General features: G+C 37.8%; 1 protein-coding gene across 2 annotated transcripts in view; it reads right to left on the minus strand.

Annotated features, from left to right (window-relative positions):
- The window catches only part of ssbp4 (single stranded DNA binding protein 4), a 107,922-nt gene that overhangs the window by 56,803 nt on the left and 29,045 nt on the right, over positions 1-22,074 (minus strand). The window contains exons 1-2 of one of the 2 annotated variants that reach the window (XM_065246578.2): positions 13,925-14,142; positions 4,458-4,530 (exon numbers count right to left, since the gene is read on the minus strand). In XM_065246578.2, coding sequence (XP_065102650.1) covers positions 4,458-4,530; positions 13,925-13,980 — 129 coding nt within the window. In that variant the 5' untranslated portion in view covers positions 13,981-14,142. Of the gene's footprint in view, positions 1-4,457; positions 4,531-13,924; positions 14,143-22,074 lie in introns of those variants that run through there. The other variant, XM_065246579.1, reaches the window with a different exon arrangement.

The following is a 22,074-nucleotide window of genomic DNA, read 5'->3' on the forward strand; positions in this document are numbered from 1 at the left end:
GTTGTTATTGATTGCCATTTGTTTATGTTGTTGCCGCTAAAACAGTCTATAAAAATTAACTAAAAATGTGATAAATATAAAAAAATTAAACTACTAGTCAACCATACAACATTCACATTTGCATTTGGCATTGCCATTATCAGATGTATGTAGGCTCGAATTAAGCCCACAACCTTTTGTGCTGCGAACACAATGCTCTCTGAGCCATACACTAATCACCTAGTTTGTTTCTGGAAAAATGAGTCGAACGACGCAAAGGACCCCAAATCCAGTCATGGCTGCAATAACCAATTTTACAACCTTACATCCAAACCCAAGTCTAATACACCCTTCTCTAGTACACTATTTCAAGTATTAATGGTTATTTTGTGCACTGAATTGGGTCTCATTTACTTCATCTTTACGGATCTTCTGTGCCTATTGCTGTAATAGATGCTACTTTCCCAAACAGACGTATTGATTTTCCAACATGCCCTGTCCACAACTATGCACCCAAAAATCTGATGTGCATTATGTTGGGTTTGTCTGATAAAGGGAACTGATTACCACTTTTTTGAACCGTGCACGTGTGCATGTGTGTGTGTGTGCGCGCGTGTGTGTGTGTGTGTGTGTGTTTGTGTGTGTGTGTGTGTGTATTTGTGCTGATCAGTGCAAAGCTGGTCGCCACTTGAGGTCCAAGGTGTAAGTAGAGGGAGTTTTAGCAGTAATTGTGAGGTGGCAAAGGGAACAAGCAGGTGACTACTCCCTCATTAAGCTCCAATGCACAGGTGCGTCCCCCTGCCGCGTACCTACCTGGGCCGAAACACCTCCCCTGTGGCGTACAAGTGTGCCTGCGCTAAGGTCTTGAGATCTCTTCGCCTAATTGAATAGCAACAGCGGTAATGACGCCGAACACGATGACGTCCCGCCTTCCTTACAAAAACACTGAGACGTTGGTAAACATAGCCATCTGTTGATTTGTTGACTTTTTAATATTTACTTAGAGCGCAGCCTAATTTTGCACACATAGACACACAAGTCGCCAACCTGGCAAACGTTTGGCAAATCTAGGGATTATGCCACTCGGATAAGCTTGGATTGAAACCAATATTTTGCCAGGCTCAGTATTGATACCAAGCTATTAAAACCAGCGATTGCACACAATTGGTATTTCCTTAAACTGTATCAACACATGGGAAATGTAAACCTTGAACACAAAGCAAATGAGGATTAATATTATAACAGCTACCTTACGCTACATTTACATGTAACTGTAACAAGTGACTTTTTTCCAAACTATTTTGTATTTAGTAAGTTTGGTTGATAAAGAATGTATTAAATATTTAAATGACTATGTTTGCTTAACGTATCTGGTTGTATTGTTACATTTCTTGAGTTTTTATTAAGCATTTTCAAACTATTTTTTCTCAAGTATCTGCACAGAGTATTAATCTTAGTTTGGAAAACTTTTACTTGTGTAAATATTTATGCAAAGCAGACACAAAAAAGATCTTAATGTGCTGCTCGTGCGCTGATTGAAAAGTCTGAACTGAAGCGTATGCTCGGCAAGACGCATCATAAGGCTTCAAACAATGTGTAAACACTGGGTTCAGGTTTCCTTGCATGTAAACGGACTTATTTACCCTCGTAAATGTAGTATGTTGTGTAATTGTGAACAATTTTAGAAAGAAAATGCATTTGTAACAGCATGCTGGATGCATGCCTTACATGTAGACCTTAAAGTGACAGCACACCAAATAAATTATATGTCTTCAAAACTAAAAAGGTTAATGAAATAACGATTATAATATTAGACTGAATCAAAATCGAATCGCCCAATTGGTCTCAATACCCTACTGATAAAAGTACAGATAGTTGACAATTATACTTCACTACTATATAAAAATTCTTCAATACCATCCGCCTCTGTTAAAAGCATATTCATATAAATCATGTAAATAACTTATATCCAGGTAAGGTAGAGATATTTGCAAAACGACTGTATCATGCAACAGTACATTTCTGCACCACTGTACTTTTAAAGAACTGGTACAAGCCTGCATAACATTTCACTTGTCGAATCAAGGTAAAAATGCCCCAGACATTTCAGTAAAGGCCAAACTCTAAATAAAACACAATATAATGATAAAAACCTTTACAAAAGCGCTTTTGGAAGTTCACTGTGAGGGCCTTGTGATACCCACACAAACAAAAGCAGCAGGTATCAGAAGGCCATGACAAATCCAATAAGATAGATGATAACATTGTAAAAGCACATCTGTAAAGATCCTAAAGCAATACAGAAGAGCTACATAATGTCAAACAATTATCATCTACACAAAGCTGAAACGTTGCATCAAAGACTCCCACGCATCAGAATAAAATTTGAATATATATTGTGGGTTTACCTACAATTTCATTAAAGGGATAGTTCATCCAAAAATTTTGTCATCATTTCCTGTTGTTATAATCTCGCACATTTTTTTTGTTCTGATGAACACAAAGGAAGATATTTTAAGGAACCAATCAGAAGCCCCATTGACTTCCATAGTATACTCTTTTCCTACAATGGAAGTCAATGGGGCTTCTGATCGGTTTGGTTACAAACACTCCTCAAAATATCTTCCTTCGTGTTCATCAGAACCAAGAAATCATGACAGAATTATAATTTTTGGGTTAACAGTATGCGACAAAATAATTACACCAAATAAGAAAACATACTCGATCATACGATTTTACTGTGGGTGGGGCTACCCAACACAATACAGCAGAATGAAAAAGTACCTGGACAAAAAAAAGATAATTTTCCTTGTTTTAATGGGCTGTTTTTTATCGCGTCACACCTGGTTAGGACACATTATGTTATGTTTTTAATATTTCTTGTTAAAGGAAAACACCACCTTTTTTATTTTACTATGTTCTTACCTCAACTTAGATGAATTAATACATACCTACCTTTTTTCAAGGCATGTACTTAATCTATGTACAGCGCATCATGAATGTGTTAGCATTTAGCCTAGCCCCATTCATTCCTTAAGATCCAATTGGATGATTTAGGACGATTTTCAAGCAGATAAAACAATCAAAACTATATTGTATGGCGGAAGAGCACTTAGTTCGCAGCATTTCGACCTTGGGCGCAATAATATTGACAGAAGTTTGAGCGAGAGGAGAAGTAGTCAGGAGTGATGATGTCACTGCGCGCCGAGGTCTAATGCTCAATTTATAAACGTGCGTAGGTTCTACGCCGTAGGACCCACGGACGACTATAACGAGCCGTTAAGTGATGCAAACTAAGTGCTATTCCGCCATACAATGTAGTTCTCATTTTTATCCGCTTAAAAAAAATAGCCACGTTTTATTTTGTGCCACCAATACTCGTGTAACTACTCATGTAACAGTCTTTAAATAGGGAAAACATGGAAGTGTTTGGTGGCTTCTAAATTCATCCCTGTTTGGATCCTAAGGAATGAATGGGACTAGGCTAAATGCTAACACATTCACAACATGCTGTACAAAGATTAAGTGCACGCATTGAAAAAAGAAAGGTATGTATTAATTTGTCTAAGTTGAGGTAAGAACATAACAAAATATTGAAAAGCGGTGGTGTTCTCCTTTAAGAATGACAAATGTTTAAAACAAATCTTAAAAAATTATTTCTACTCCAATGAATTTCTTATCAACCATAAAATTAACAAAATTCTTTCATTAAATTTGTAAGACAGTGAATTCAAAATATTGTATACAGTATCACATGTATATCACAAACCAACTGCCCTTATTCAAAGGCTGAGATTAATTCAGACTTTTAAAACGCGGTTGATTTTAAGAGCAGTTATAAAACAAGTGGAGGCATCACCTCCACTCCAAACATGTAGTGTTCTCATACTCTATATATAATAATGTTCATATAGTGACAACTACACTGACGTGAACTAAAGCGGAAGCTCCACTACATCATTAAAACCACTACTGCTAAGGGCCAGCATGTCTAAAATCCACTTAAATCAGTAGTAGCTGCCGTACAAATGCTAATGCTTCAGTTGTGTCTGATGGTTATAACCAGAATCAACCTGACCCGTAACAGTACCGTTTTCCTTTATTGATCAAGACTTTGGCGTTTAACAGGTTCAAGCAGCGAAATGCAGGTGGTTTTGGAGAAAAGCGTGTGACAAATAACAAGTGTCCAACCAGGCCTAGGTGCTAACAAGTGTTAAAACCGACACTGATCTTCAGTCTGCACGACCACTTGCACTGCTACCAGTTCAAGTTACAAAAAATGAGAGGTGTTGACTACAAACGGTGAAGCTTATGTGATGTAACACCGGTTAAGGTTAATGCACATTTAAATGTATGCATTACGCAGAAGTTTTTTATCTAAAGTGACTTAAACCATAAGAGACTTGGTCACATCCAGTGATGACATTTCTTTCAATGATCAAATTTCATGTTTGCTTGTGGCTGAAGTAAACACTCACCTCTGACAGGAAGGTCTGTGCCGATTTCTGTGCGCCAACGTGTAGCAAGTACTCATACACATATAAAGCTAACCTGCAAGACAAAAAGAAAGAAAACATTGTAAATAATCAATCTTTTATAAATATTAATTTCATTTCTCATCTATATTGTGTATGAAGAAGCATTCAAGAAGGTTTTTTATTGCACCCTGTTCATTGTGCATTTACATGACAGGCTAGGGGACATGACTTTGACATTTTTCTCCTTTGACAAAAAAAAACACATTTCATATTGGTCACAAGTTCAATAAGAATAAAGCAGTTAAGCTAGCTGGCTTAAATTTAAAACAGAGCTGTAAATACATTGCAGTGATTAGCTGAGCACTTGTGTGGCATCAAAGTAGATCAAGTAGTAAAATGAAAATGCATAAAGATAATTAAAATCTAAGAATTAAAAGAGCAAAAATTTTACTTTTATGGAAAGTAAGTTCCTATTGGGAAAGGTGCAATTGAACAGCACTTATATCAGAATTTCAGTTGGAAACTCTGGCGAATATATCCACGTAACTTAAAGGTGACATACAATGATTGAACGGAGTATTTATCCTTGTTCTGTGATGTGACATGTAGACAAAAAAAATTTTGTTTGGGTCTGTAATGCCTTAGAAACTTCCTAAAAACCTCTCTCAGATAGCTCTATTAGGGTGGGGGATTTTAAACAAGTGGTTTTGCACCTATTTGGCTCCCCCTACTGGCTTAACTTGCAATCTCATTACTGATTGGCTGATTTTGCTGCCACTCAAAAAATGTAGCCAATTACAGGCATCTAACTAGGGGCAGTTAGATGCCTGTGATGTCATAAGCATCAGTTTTTCAGATTGGGCCGTTTTCTAGCTGACATTTTTTTTTTTTTTAACTTTTTTGGCCTTTATTTAGACAGTACAGTGGAGTGTAGACAGGAAAGTGTTGGGTGGAGATTGGGGAGCGGGATCGGCACGGGAATCGAACTCGGGTCGCCGTGAGCACATAGGTGCTATATGTCGGCGCACTAACCACTGGGCTATTGGAGCCGACTGGCTGACATTTCTAAAAGAGACTGAGATGTTTAGCATGTTTAGCACTTTTTGTATGTTTGTGAATGTGGGTAGACTACCATTATTCAACAAAGACAAGGTAAAAATGGTTTTTCATTCTCTGTCCCCTTTAAGCCGGATTAATACTTCTGCATCACACCTATGCCGCATCACTGTGTAGCCTGACGCGCACTTCTAAAACGTAACAACGCGTCAATTCAACCCCTCCCTCAGGTCAAATTGTCTCATATGCATTTCTGATTGTACAAAAACAAAAATGGACCAAGGTGTGGAGCGATATTTAACAACTCGCTGTCTATTTACCTCCATCACTGATGATGATTCTGCAACAACGTACATAACACAAGCTGCTGCCTTTTCGCCTTTTGCTGTAGGTTACGCCAATAACATGCCTGGCCTCGACACTGCCTTCTAGCAATCTCAAGCAAACGTTTACCAAAGGGCTGTACAACCATAGTTAAACAAAAACAGTAACAGGCACTTTGACCTCTGGCGCAGTAACATCATCATAAATTGCTGCAAACTAAGTGCTCTTCCGCCATACAATATAGTTCTCATTTTTTATCCGCTTAAAAAAAATATTGCCACATTTTATTTTGTGCCACCATACTTACTCATGTAACAGTCTTTAAATAGGGAAAACATGGAAGTGTTTGGTGGGTTCCAAATTCATCCCTGTTTGGATCCTAAGAAATGAATGGGGCTAGGTTAAATGTTAACACATTCACGACGGACTGTGCAAAGATGAAGTGCTTGTTTGAAAAAAGATAGGTATGTATTAATTTGTCTAAGTTGAGGTAAAAACATAGTAAAATATTGAAAAACTGTGGTGTTTTCCTTTAAATGGTATTCATCAACATCAAAATCTAATGGCGCTTTTCTATTGCATAGTAGGTTTAGGTCAGGTCAGCTCACCTCACTTTGGCTTGGTTAGCTTTTCCTTTTATGCCGAGTTCAGACTGCGTAATTTTCAAACTAGTCGGGTCACCTGTGGTTTCACACTGCGTGATTATCTGGGGTAGCGTTCAGTCGCTGCTGTTTTAGACTGCATGATGGATTGGCGACAAGTGTTTTCATACTGCATGACTTTACCGTAAGAAGAATCGCCGATAACTTTGTCCCGGTCCACAAACTACGCCTCACAACCAAACGCACACAAGAAGTGACGCGAAGGAAACAACGCGAGGTCACGAGTGCAAGACCGAAGCTCTCACGTGAGACTGGGATTATTATTAAAAATAGTAGCTCGCAAGAAGCTTACCATACAAATTGCATGTGCGCTCATTTGCAGCAGAAAAAAAGAAGAAATACAGATTATGAAGGTGGAAATGTTTTGAGAGACTCCTTCCCGAACTTCCAGCTGCCCTGTATGTTGCTCTCTCATTGGCTGTAGGTCATCGCCGATGTTATTGTCAGTCAAAACACATTTCACACGGCATGATTTTGAATCGCCGACCGGTCCAGATATTTAGCATGCCAAATATCTCACGGGTGTCGGCGACTCGTCTGCGATTCTCTCAGAACGCGTCTTTTATCATTCACACTGTGTGATTGTCACTCGCGGGCACTAGCATCGATTTGCCTGTGATTTCGGGCATTTGTCGGCGATTTCTCAAAACCTGTCGGCGAGTCAAAATCAGGGCTAAAATCGTGCAGTCTGAACTCGGCATTAGTTACACTTCGGAGTGGGAGGGATTATAGGTGCGTGGTATATTTGCGCTGCCTACTGCTGTAACATCATACAAGTGAGAGCGTTGTTGGAATGCTATACATTCCCAAATATTCATTTATCTCTCAGTCCACCACAAAATTAAAATTGAACACCACAAATAGATGTTTGCACATCGCGTTTATCACTACCTGTCTCAAATTACAGTTTCTTTAAAAACACCTGTGACGTCAGTCGACGCTACGCTGAGCCTCATTTAAGTTGCATTTTAGCATATATGCGGATGTGCGCACCACGAATGTGCCGCCACAAAATGCAAGTCTGGAAAAAACTGGCATGGTGTTCCTGAACCTGTGGATGTTTTTTCATCGCTAAAAAGCGATGGGGTGAGCGGGGTGGTGATGGCGCAGTGGATAAGACACACGCCTTTGGTATGAGAGACCCGGGTTCGAATCCACTGTGACACACAATTGTGTCCCTGAGCAAGACACTTAACTAGTTGCTCTAGAAGCGTGCAACCTCTGACATATATAGCAATTGTAAGTCGCTTTGGATAAAAGCGTCGGCTAAATTAATAAGTAAGTAAGTAAAAAGGAGTTTGGGAACTTGTGGCAAAACACAGATACAACAAGTTTAATCAAGATAGCGAATGTAAAGCTAATCTTTTACATTATAGTGATGACGCTGGTAGTGACGATTCTCTCAGACCAATCAGTGCTTTACAGTGTTTTCGCATCAGGTTTTGGTATCAGCTCGGGTTGCTTGAAACCCCACCTAGGTACCTACGTACTGCACCCAGTAAAAAGCCCCAAAAAGTAAGCTGACCCGACCCAATCCGTGGGGTACTATGCAATGGAAAAGCGCCATAATTGTACGTCAACATGATCATCGACACAGAAGTATAAGTGAAAACTAGGGCTGGGACGATTAATCATGCAAATGCGCGTTTTCTCAATTAATTAATTTGAAAGAATTACGGTGAAATTGTGCCACATTCAAAAGCCAGAGGGCGCTCTCGTGCAGAAACATTTGTGCCGAAGAAGAAGTACCATTACAAACACTATTCCAGGAAATGTTCTCCAAATTGTTTCAGGTATTTTCATGATAATAAAAAATATTTTGAAAGGTTGTGTTTGATGAGTGTAAATGTATGTTATAAACGACTCAAACTCATAGTGATTTTAGATTGATAAGGACTTCCTACTGATCAAAGAGCCGCAGTAAAGCTTTGCATGAAACACAAAATCGGACCATTGCAATTCAGAATCGATTTGACACAGATTTTTTAACATTTGAAACGCAATGCATCGTCACAGCCCTAGTGAAAACTGACGTGTAACCTACGACGTAGAGCAGGGGTCTCCAACCTTTTTGTGAGCAAGGGCTACCACAATGGATAAATCTGGAGGGCTACTTTTTGATATAGTCTACACAAAACTTTTTTGTTTTACTTGTTGATATGTTTTAGTATTGTTTAAAATGTTAACATTATAACCAAGCTAGTATAAAAATATGTAATAAATAAATATTACAATTGAGACTGTGCTTTGGCAGTACCTCACGGTCTCTGTGCGGGCTACCTGGTGCACGCGGGCACCACATTGGAGACCCCTGGCATAGAGGCTATAGATAGGTGTGACGCAGAACTATAAATCAGTCCTTAGATTTTACCAGGATCCAGGTGTATCATACAAAGATGGCAGGAGCTTAGGTTACGTAAACATTCACTTTTAAGAATTGTAGCTAGAATGCTGTTAACAAATGAGCATTTGCAAAGCTAACTTAACATCTTCCAAACATTAGGCAATAAAAGTGTAGGCAACGTCAAGTTTATTACGTTTAAATAACTCCAATAAATCAAGAGGGGATATCAACATCTAACTTTGAACACATTGTAATATCCGATGCTTAAATGTAGCCAATATTTCTGGCTCAGTTGTTTCGTCACTTTTATTATTTAATAGCACCAATCTTACATGTAAAATTTTGTTCAAAATACTACAAGAAGCCTTCATTGAACATAAAAATACATTATCTGTCCAATTAACACGCTCTACGATATTATTTAGAGAGAATATCTAAAAGTACAGCTTCCAGCTAGTAGTAATACACCATGAAATACTTTGAAGGACTTGTGTCTGAATTATTTCTTAGTGTTTCATCAGACATCCTCATTTTAGGAGCTACTCTAAAGCATATACAGCTGTCAACAAAGTTCTTTTGTGAAATGTGAGTGAAAGACGATTTTACTTTCAATTTAATTGGCGCCATTTATAAGTTTGGCAAAATAAAATTCATCAGCTCAAATATCTTGTCACACTTCATTTTCTCAAGAACATCTGCACGGGTTCCTCCAGCGGACTGCTGGAAGCACATCATGATGCGATGGATGAGTTCATGAACACCCTCAAGGTTGTCCATCAACCTGACATGTTGTGGCTGACAGAGTCACCTCAAAGGACCACAACCGGCCACCCTTCAAATCATCCTTTAACCAACAGGTTCGAGTCTCCGCAACCTCTCACAACAGCCGCAGGGTAGGGGTCATACGCTGGGAAAAAAATGACACCTTGACGAAATTATGTACCCAGCGGACTTGCCAACTTCTGAATCCGGCTGATGTTGAGATGGATCAAGCGGAGGTTCCCATGAGTAGCAGGATGAAATTGTGATAGAGCCCTGAATATTCCGAGGAAGTTCTTCAGGTCGATGATGGTTTCCTGCTCGTGCTATGATGCATTATTGAGGAGGACTTCATCTACGGAGGGCTTGGGGGAACACTTTCGTCATACTGTCACAGGAATTCCGACTAATAGCCAGGCTTGCAACAGGCTGAAGCTCTCAGTGTGTGCCTTATGCAAAAAACTGGAAAAAAGAAAGCCCTATAGACTTAATATTAAGATGAACTACGTTGTAAGACAAGTGGCATTCACATGCCCGAATTCTGAAAGCAACGCAGCGGGGATAATTTAGGCCTTGACAGGGGCGTGCGGACGGCTGCACGAATGTCGATACAGCGATGATGGGCAGAAATATCTGACGAGGTTCTGCTTTTGCTTCTGCATTCACCCATAGCTGCATGTCTTTTCCCATAATGACAAGCTTTCCCAAGTTAACCTGAGAACAGATCTTGACATCTAGCCCGAGGCTCCCAGTCAAGATTTCGTTTATACATAAAAGAGGCTGAGCCAAGTTTAGCTAGCTCAAGCGCAGACAGTTAACAAATGAACTTTGCCGTCTCGATTTCAATAATTTAGCCGCAGGGTCTGATGTGAAGACGCATGGGGGGAACCTTAAAGGTGGGCGAAATTTACAAGTGAACATTCGAGGGCGGTTGTAAAGGTACAGCTGGCATTACTTTGTTATGATAATTCTATCAGGAGAAAAATTTCAGTAAAACCTTTTGACCACAGGTATTCGAGTAAAAACTTCGTAGATTATAAATACGTAGCACTTGGTGATGGGTTAAAAACGTATGACAGTACAACGTAGCAGCTTGTTAAAAACTATTTAAATGCACGTGGTCCGATCACTTTACTAACCATGTGAAACATGTTGTCACAATATTGTCGGTGTTGTATTGCGCATGGCAAGAAAAACTGCTAATCATTCATTCATAACAACCAGAGAAAAATTCAGCAAGGCTTTGGAGTCTTACACAAAAAATGTTGATACACTTCCACTAGGCAATCCATCTCAATTATTTTGATGAAAGATGAGCGAGTACACTCCTATTAAAAAATTTCAAACATACACGCACAAAAACAGACATTTCCGTGTTACAACTGAGAGAAATCATTAAATATGCCCCTAAATAATTACAGAGAACATCTCTCTTCAAAGTAAACTTTAAAACCCATACATCCAGCTACATTTTAGATGTAAAATTAATTGATTCTTATCCATATCTGAGAGCGACGTTTATCCAAAACATTGCAAATCAGACGCTCTTCATGAGAACAACGTCCTGATTCAATGTGCATGCTTGATTCCCTTTATATGTAGCTGAAAACACCTCTATGGAGGAGGCTGAACCATCTGGTTGAAATCAAAACCATGCATTCAGATCTACTCTCTGCCTCTTAGACACACCAATAAACTCAGGGAAACCATGGAAGTGCTCAAGATGTTGGAGAAAACAGGAGATCAATCAAAATCGGTTTTGATTAATTCCCACTTCAAAAATACACAGCACACAAATTATTTCTTTGGGCTTTCTGTATAATTTGTGAAATTATATCAAACCTGTGGAGTCTTATAGACTTGGAGGTTAACTTGACAATACAGACGTGTCCAACATAACTTTATCAGATCTATAGAAAGCAATTCCATCTTTTATGCCATCAGAATGTGGCATCACAGTAAACATCAGTGACGGGCCAAGGACGCCAATTAATAGCTATGTTTACATGCAACCAAATAATCAGTTTGTTACCATTTTGATGGCTCAATCGAATGGAAAAGCCTTCATGTAAACACCTTAATCAATATGATTGAGGTCGATCGGATGCAAATTTGGATCTTATTGAAAGGGGTGGTGTAGTCGGATCTGTGATCCGATCACCAGGAGAAAAGTATGCATGTAAATGCGTAAACGGTAGTATTTTCTCAATTGGATGCAAAAATACCTTATGCACATGCGCACAAAATTGTGCTTAAGTTCATATATTTACGTATAACATGATTCTCATCACAGAAACATGCAATGGGAACATGCATTATTAAGGTAATGGGGTCTCACTCTGTACATTCTGCAGCGTTCATGTCTTTCATAACATTACATAAAGCAATAAAAATAGCCTTTCGAAAATTGCCTATATCTGAACACTTCTTAAGAACAACTTTCTCCAACTCAACTTTCGGTTTGTACATTTATCTTGAGATAAAGCATGAACTAGACAAGAGATGCTGTGCGCTGCGTTGCCAAGTCCTCTGCTTTTTTCCAAGTTCAGATGTGAGCTACTGCTTCAACGAGCTGATTTTTTTGCGTGATAAAGATAAAAAGATTTTGTTTATTAGTTGTTGGTGTGAATAGTCATTGGGATAGTTTTGATATGTGAATCTGGCAACCCTTGCAAACCATCGGTTGGGATTATATATAATGTATGTAAACAAACGATTGCAATGTTAAGGATGCATGTCTATTGTCGTGACTTTCGGATTAAATTCCACAAAATTTTGTGCACTTCTAATCAGATTAGTGCATCCTAAACTTAAATCGACTGTAAAGTCAGTTCCTTGAGAAAGTTAATAATGCCTTGTTTAACTGTTCGCCCAAGAATTTTAATAACCTCCCGATGCTACAACAGCACAACGTCTGTGTGGTCACAACACCTCACCTTTTAACACACCACGTGAAATGGTCACCTGCAGCGTTAATGCGACGCCTGTGGCACCTTTACTAGAAGAGCCGTCAACATTTACAGTATATACGTACAAACAACCTGCATGATGAAAACAAAACTCTGTGATCCTTACAAGCACTGATCACATTGAATTTGTATGGCTTGAAATTATTCATGAATGAAATGTGAGTGAAGGACTTTGTTAGAAAACAAAGTTTTAAAACGCTTGCAGCTATCACATATTGTTATATACATAAGTAGTAGTAGTAATTAGAAAGTACTAGACAGTGTCAAAGACCAAAACTCAGGTGTTTACCACAGAAACAAATTGTTGTGATATTATGAGCAAACTTGCTATGCTGCTCTCTCATGCTACGTTCTCACACCGACTTTACAATGTATAGATAATTTATGTAAAGTTACATTTCTTAACTATTTCACCTCTAAGGGATTTTATACCTCTACTACATAGACCACCGCATACTAAAGATCCATGCATTGTCTTTCAACCACACTAGCATTCAGGAGATACGATACCAGATTTATTAAGATGATGGATCACTTTTATTCAAAGCTACAGTACAGTACAGTGTTTCTTCAGTAACTATGGCAACAGATTGTACACAACCGTCTGTAAAGATCACATGGCGATCTACTTTAAAAAAAAAAAGTACACGAAAGATATTTAGTGCGATAAAGTCTCCTAACTTTCAGCAAGTTTTGCCAACGTTACTTTTTTTATAAGTAGTTTTGTTTTAGGCACATGAAAATAATTGTGCATCAATAAACACAGAAGTATTAACTTCCAAAACAACCATCAGTGTCAGCTATATAAAACTTAAATCAGCTTGTTATTTGCCTAAAAAAAATACATTCGCTTTTATAGACAAAGCATAAGCATATACACACTAAAACAAGCTTAAATTGTGAAAATATACGACTATATCTGCAAACATGCGATCAAACAAACTGAAACATCTCCTGAACTTTCATGCATGCTTTAAGAGTCACGTACACAGATTTGTACAAACGTCGTACAAGTACAACAACACAATCACTGATTCGCTTTATTTAATCCGAATCAATAAAACGCTTTATCGCTACGGAACTACAGAGACGCGAGCACGCAACATCACTCAGCTCGGATGCAGTTCAAGTGTTCACGTGCGCACCCAAACTTAAATATAACCTGGATAGCGTGGAAAAACAAAATGATTAAAGAGTTAAACCGGCACTAAAGTTAAGAAGATGCACCAACGCACCGGCGATCTTCACTCGAGCGCACTAAACACATCCAAACAATAGTCCGCACAGTTCAGAAAGTTGCGATTCGCGAATAAGCAACGCAAAAGTGCGGAAAGCGCACGCAAATTCACTTACTTTTCTCGCGCTTGGCTATCGGAAGGGACGACAGCTCCTTTACCTTTGGCGTACATGCTGGACTCTGTTTTAAGACTTTTACCCCACTCAACACCTGTCAAAGAAAGCAGCCAGGAAAACGCTCGATCTCCATAGCTACCCCCTTTAGTGTTTGCCCTCCCCCTCCTCTTCTCCTCTCTCCCTTTTTTTTACATCTCCAACATTGGCCACAAATCAGGCACAGTTTCTATTGGGGGGACTTGAAACAGGTCGCTGGTGAATTTTTTTTCCTCTCGCGCGCTGTTACGGGAACGCGGCCTCCCTCCCTCCGCTCCGGGAGAGGTGGGGGCTTCTTAAAGGGAAACGCACACGCACCACCGTGTTTACTGGGATATGGAAAACACGCTAACGTTGCCTCGGGCCTTCGTGTATGACTTTGAGGTTTTGAAAGGAAGAGTTTAGGCAAGGTTGAAAACCTAAAAGGTCGTGTTGGTGTGATTGTTTGTATGCCATGCAATTTAAGGTTTGTTTGGCTATATAATCTGACATTTCTCTCCATCCAATATATCAAATTTTTGCGGTAGCTGATTTTGGATCGTGTTTGTGCGTTGTGTACAAACAACCGCACAATATTTAAAGAGACAGGGTGCCGCACCATTTTTGTATTGAAACTGTTTGTTGTATGAATTTGTAAAAGGGTGTTATTCAATCGGAAAGAAAAATTACAAATGAGATCTCTCCCAGATAGATTCAATATGGAGCAGATGGAGACTCCTGCTTCTGAGATGTTTCTCTGTAAAAGTCCCATGAAATCAAAATCAAAGTTTTTTTGGCTTTTACTCTGACGATTTATGGATATCTATAAACTAGAGTGCTTTAACCCTTATTTGTTGTTGGGGGATGTTTTCATCCACTGCAAGGTTTTTTTTACTCTTAATTTAGCCACAACTTTCTCTCTGTTTTAGCAAATTGAATGATTTTTGGTGACAAATCTTATATTTACATATATTTTAAGAAAATGCTTTGAATTTTTTTCAAAAGCTCAACGATATACCGCGGGCAAATTTACTACCCTTTCGTGTTGTCCACTAAATTCAACGGCTATAAAAATGTATCAGATGAATATTTTTTCCAATTTTTTTTTACATAAATCTGTTAATCAACCTCAGTACTGATCAAAACTACCAAATCTTCACAAAAATTCCATGATTTTAACTCTTTAATTGCCAAGTTTATAAGTGGTGTCACTGATTTGGTGAAAAACAAACACAAAATGACTGATTTTCAATATAAAAAGTGATGTAACCTGGATTTTTTTACCTTTTCACAGTCTTGGGCATGTCAAAGATTGGTAAAAACATTGGCTTTGAAGCATTTTTAGTTTTTGTGTAGCATCAGTTTTTTTTCTCCTTCATTTATTGTTAGTGGCTGTTTTTGCCCCATTGACTTCCATTATAACCACATTTTTTGATTGCAGAGCTATGACACCTTTTTATCGTGCATTTTTAAATGTTGGTGTTTTTTCCTTTTGCTAAGAGGTCAAATTTGTCATTTTTACACTAAACATGTGGCACTAACGGTTTAGTAGGCCTATGCAAAAACAGAGCTTAATTTCTGGCTTGTACATTGAGATATATGGAGTATAAAGAGTTACAATCACGGAATTTTTGTGAAGATTTTGTAGTTTTGATCAGTACTGAGGTTGATTAACAGATTTATGTAAAAAAAAAAAATGGAAAAAATATTCATCTGATACATTTTTATAACCATTGAATTTAGTGGATGTTTTCATAAGGAATACACAAAAGGATGTCAATTTGAACAATGCACAAGGGTTAAAACAATGATAATAAAATATATGCATTCAAAACATATAGCCAATAACGATCAGTGATTTTTATGACATCATTCTGCACTTCAGCTTCTGCATTTAGACCTATAATAAACTTAGACATTTCTCATCAAATTCTTTTCAATCCAAATGATCTGAGCTATGTTGTTTACATGCATTTTGTAGCTTTATACTCATACTGTATGACAAAGATAAATACCTAATTTTCGAATTGGTCTACAGAATTTTAGCTTGAAACATAAATAAGAGCAAACTCAGGGAGCAAACTGCATTCCTGGCTTACTCCAAGTCATTATGGTAAGCCTACAATAATGATTTTTAATTGAGAGCTGTTGGGCCAGATTGGATTTAATTTCAAGCTTTAGTCATTCCCTATGTCTTTACGTCATTTCTGTAAACAGAAAAATGTCTGGTGGCGAAAAAGCAAAAAATATTTTTCTGATACATCTTGTAGGACTTTCTTCTTACTATAAGTGACTGATGTAGACCTGCTCCAATATATTTGGTGATGAAAAGCAACCACGGGTAAACCTCAAACGATGATTTATCCAGGCAGAAGACAACTGTTATGTAGTACAGCTTTAAGTAGCCAGGCTATGTATCATCTTAAGAATTAGCTCTGGGACTCATAATAAAGCTTTATGGTTTAGAGAAGAGTCAAAATCGCTTCTACATTATTAGTCTTTCCAGCATTGCACTCCCAATTGCATTTTGTATGTTAAAGAGCATGTCTCACTTTAACCAGCGCATTTGCAAAACCAGTTTTAATAAAGTGACCGAATGCACTGAAAAAAGACATGCGTCATCTCAAAGTCATCTTTGCTTCATATGATCAGATTTACAGTTTGCTAAAGCCGCGGTCTTATTGACATCAGTGGGTGAACATAACACATAACGCCTGATTATATGCTGTCTGTGGTTGCTAGTGCTTAGTGTTTATGGTTGCAGATGTTTTGATATTATGCAGTACATATCTAGAGTAGCTTAAATGGTAGAGCATTTTGTTACCACAGCAAGGTAATAAGTCAGATCCTAGTGTGCAAACATACTGATAAAAAAAGTATAGTTTGAATCCACAAAATGTAAACTAATACTACTCCACCACTCTTCCTGAGTCAAACCGGGAAAACCCGGAATGTCCAGAAGCTGATCTGAGATCAGTCCTGGAATCCAGGGGAACGGCAGGAGTGCCGTATGTAGCCCTGCAGCCTGTGTGAGGCCCCTAGAGAGGAAAGACACAACCCAAAACACCCACAGTACTGACCGCTCCTGTCCCTTTGCTTCTGTGACTCAATCCTGACTCATGCGAACTCTCTGATCTTTCACACTCTTTCACGTCTGCTCTTAGAAGTCTGACAGATATTATTTATTGCCGTGGAATAAGACGCTTAACAGGAGATGCTTAAAAGAGCCCATCCGGCTAAACGCAGGGACTCGGTCAATAGCCCGGGGTGACAGAGTTACTGTTGTTTGTTACTCCAGCAAGGCAGCATTTTTACGCCATAATATCCAGCTTTTTCATAGCCAAATCAAAACTAATTTTATTTAATTTTTTAGAAATAAATAAAATACTGTTGGTACCATGGTGTTCCTGTAGCTCAATTGGTAGAGCATTGCATTAGCAGCACAAAGGTTATGTTGTGTTTTTTTGTTTATATGCACTGTAAGTCTCTTAAATGCTTATATGTAAATATAGTGCATAGCATTTACAACATAGGTGTTTCAATGCACTTTACAATAAATACAGTCCTATATAATAATACTTACAATTGTAATTTGCCAAAAAAGCTCCCCTTTTCTGCTGACATCCATTTTAATTCTTAAATTTTTACCCTCCAAAACATGCAGTAAGCTATCTGTTGCATTCCCATTTATCTCAATGCTACCCAAATTTAATTGATTTCAGATGCTTGAATTCAAGTCAGCTGCGTGTGACCCAGCCTGTGTGAAAACACAGTTAAAGTCATATTTAGTGATTTTTGTGATCATGCTACATAATGTAAAGAACATTTTATAAAGCATAACTTTGATGTCTTTAATATTGACTGAGTAAACACATGCACTAATCTCATAATTGGATTATGAGACTTTAGACTGGATTTCACAGATGCATTTTGTCTTGTGTATTATTTTATGTCACTCTAAAAGACATCAGGTAACATACAGTATTAAGTTAAATGGCTTGCAAACATGTTGAAGTTAAAAAAGACTAAATGCATTGCCCAGTTTTGTCACTGATATAACATGAATGACTGTGACGTTCAGCTTCATGTAGAAACCAGAGTATTCGAATGCTTAAATATTACAAAAAATCATTCCTGTCAGTTTCAGCACAGTTCTTTCTCAACTAGATTGACGGCCGCCCTGATTTAGAAAAGAAAGCCGCAGTATTTCTGTTTTTTGCCAGTTGTGTGGTTGTGGTTCTGATGGAGTGCCTCTGTCACCGTGTTGACTAGCCGCATACGTGCGCGCCTGTCCCTTTAAGAGCTGAGCTCGAGCGCAGCACAGTCAGTGGCATACGCTTGTATGTGTGTCTCTGTGGGCTGAGGTACGGTCCCAACACAGCACACTGAATGTGTGGGCGAGCGCATAGGTGTGTGTAAGAGAGAGAGAGAGTGAGATAAAGAGAGATTGACAGGCTTCAAAAGGATGAACTGAGATTTAACCAAGGTTAGGCATGTGCATGTTTTAAAAACATGTTCAGCTCACATTTACCATTTTGCTTTTTAATCTCAAGTTATTTGTATAATAGAAAATAATTTTTTATTTATTTATTTGAGATTTTATTTTGGGGTCATGAAAATGTTTGGGGTTTTTTTTTGGAGGGGGGAACATTGTAATGTAAAATGTGCATTACTAATATCACACTGTCACAACCATAAAAACAGGCTTTATTTTCTTTAAAGGTATAGTTCATCCAATTATAGAAATTTTCTAGCGCTTTTCCAACATCGGGCCGAACCGTTCTAAGATCAGTTATGTTTTCACCTGAGCCTGGTTCGGTTCGTTTCGGCAAGGCACGATTACAAATCGCTCCCGGCATGGAATTTTTCAGATGATGAATGCGTGTAGTGACGTCGCCGCTCAGGATTGGGCCCTCGTCTGTTGCCTGGTGACAAGTTTTTTCTATAGCTGGTAAAGCACGTTATTTGAGCGAAGTCAACACCGATCAGGTCCAAAAACCATGGCATTCCATCTGTAAACTCTAGTGTTACCAAGGCAACGACTGATGCGTTTGTATTACATTCCAAAGGACACTATTATCAGACCCACAATAAAAAATTTACAACAGTACCGCCTAGGTCTGTTCGGAACGGTTACACGGTTACTGTTTACTCAACCTCATGTCATCCCAGATGTACCTGGACCACAAAACCAGTCATAAGGGTCAATTTTTCTGTAATTGAAATTTTTACATCATGTTATTATAGTACAATATTCGGCCGAGATAAAACTATGTGAAAATGTGGAATCTGATGATGCAAAACATTTAAATATTCAAAAAATTGCCTTTAAAGTTGTCCAAATAAAGTTCTTAGCAACACATATTACTACTGACTAATACATTTATTATGTATTTATTGTAGGAAATTTGCAAAATATCTTCTGGAACATGACATTTACTTAATATCCTAATGATTTTTGGTATCAAAAAATAATTTTGAATTATACAATGTATTGTTGGTTATACAAATATACCAGAGCTACGTATGACCGATTTTGTGGTCCAGGGTCACATATGACTAGGACTGGGCATGAATCTTTTTTTTTTTTTTTTAACGTGGTCAATTAAAAATCGATTCTCAAAGGCCATGAATCGATAAAAAAAATGAAATAATCTAATCCTGTTTGATCAAGAAATGTGACTGTTCTGACTTTTTTCAGCATACATTTTTCATCTTTCATCAAAATTTTATTGTATTTTACATAATTGTATGCATTTGAAAATTAGAGATGGGCTCTTTTTTAATGTACCCAAGTGTACCTAAAATAAAAGAGTTTACTATACAGGTTTGTGGCTCCTTATCTCTTATTTTATTAATTACTTATGTTCACTGTTCTTTTTTATAAATTTGTATTTGTATTAAATCTATATTCATTGAGTTGAATTGAGAATCGAGTATAAAAAACGTTCCGAGAATAGGAATTGAACCGAGAATCAAAACCGGATCGATTTGATAGCTTATGAATTGAAATCGAATCGATCTGGAACATCTGAATCGATACCCAGCCCTACATATGACTTCTTTCTTCAGTTAAAAACAAACAAATCATATTATATACTGTATTAAAATGCCATCATGTCATCTTCTTATAAGGAACTCAACATATGGCATGGCTCCAAAAAGCACATACAACTGAATAAAGGGACTCATATACATGTTGGATGGCATAAATCTAAGTACATTATTTTCATATTTAGATAATCTATTCCTTTAACAATAACACAAATTTAATTTTTACATCATATTATTCCATATTTTTTTTTGACAGAGCTGTGAAAGAACAAGCGTCTGACACAACAACTAAATAAAAGATGACTGACATCTCATTGACTCAAGGCCAAGCATTATGACATCACAATACACAACAGAGCGATGTACATCATCTCCGGCACGAGACCATCATACATCCATTGTTCGCTTGTGCAAAAAATCTGAATGGTTCCCATTATTTCTCTCTGTCTCTCACGTTCTCTGTCTCGCACAAAACCACCCACGTGCGTGCTCTTGCCAAACCTGCTTGCCCACACAGACGTGTGTTAAGTTTGAACCCCCCCAAACAATCCCATGATCCTGTGTGCTTGCAAACCTCTAGCGATGCTTCTGCCTGACCTCACTCTGCCTAGAGGGATGTGTGTATTTGTTTGGGCTTTGGGAGTGGGAGGGATTTAAGCAGACGGGTAATAGAGACTGTCACATCAGGCATCACAGAGCGTCTGGGATGATACACGTTACGGCTGGAGCGTCAGCCCGAAAATGTTCTCATAAACGTTTTTGTGGGTCAGTGACATTTCTGTGCATATATGCATGCATATACAATCACTGAATAAATATATTCTATAGATAGATAGATAGATAGATAGATAGATAGATAGATAGATCTAACCCATCAATCATCTGCTGTAAGCACTGTTTCAGGCAGTGACTGCAGTACAAATATGTTTGTGTTCCTCGCTATGATGGACAGTATAAGTGAGGTAGGATCTCAGCTGAGCAAAGGACTGTGCAAAACACTGGGGTCAACGAAGGGACAGAGAGAAAGAGAACGAAATAGAGATAGATCGAGAAAACTAAAGAGCATATGGAGAGCTGGGCGGTAGATGGGCAGCATCGCGGTCCGCCCCCCTGGCTTTCTAAAATGACTAATGCTCCAGAAATCAAACAGCACATCTTCTCCAACACCTACACCAGTCAGTGACAGATGACAATACTCAAGAAAATAAGAAATGTGTTTAAGTATAGTGCATGGGCAATGCTGTAGCGTGCCTAGCCATTTCGACATGGTGGGCTGGTGCACAGTGATGAGAACGGTTCAATAAAGTGGCTCATTGTTTCTAGCACTTTGCTAAATGTTATTTTGTTCAAGTCTGTGCAAATCGGCTAGTCTGCTTATTAGATTACATGTATATAGATAGGATTTAACATATTTATTTCGTTTTTAAAATTGCATGAACAAATTGTGAGTGTTTAAAGAGTGCCCTGAGCAAAACTTGCCAACATGATGCTAGGGTGTTGTGCGTATTTGCAAGACCACTCATGTTGAATTACACTGCAAAAGTCATTTTCTTAATGCATCAAACACAATTTACCAAAGGGGGAAACGTAAAATAATCAAAGATATCTTATAGTTGAAAACAAGTCTCATGTGGCAAAAATACATTTCTTTGACCAAAAATATTTTTTAATATATGCAAACACATACATATATTCATTTCAGAATTTTTTTATTTATATATAATTTTTTTATTTATATATAATATAGAATATATAAAAATATAAATAAATATATATATATATATATATATATATATATATATATATATATATATACACACACACACATGTAAATGTTTCTTAAATACATGAATGTGTGTGTGTATTTATATATACATAATAATTACACACAGCACACACTCATATATTATGCCAAAAATCACTTTTATTTTGTATGTGATTAATTGCGATTAATCTTTGCCCAAGAACACCTAAAACAACATTTTCTCAATTTAGTAAAATGTAATCTGATTGGCTGACTTTATGCCAAACTAGAGCAGCACAAGTTACGTGGCAAACAGTCATACATGGGGTTAATGGTT

This window comes from Paramisgurnus dabryanus, chromosome 24 (assembly GCF_030506205.2).
Source record: "Paramisgurnus dabryanus chromosome 24, PD_genome_1.1, whole genome shotgun sequence".
Classification (NCBI taxonomy): domain Eukaryota; kingdom Metazoa; phylum Chordata; class Actinopteri; order Cypriniformes; family Cobitidae; genus Paramisgurnus; species Paramisgurnus dabryanus.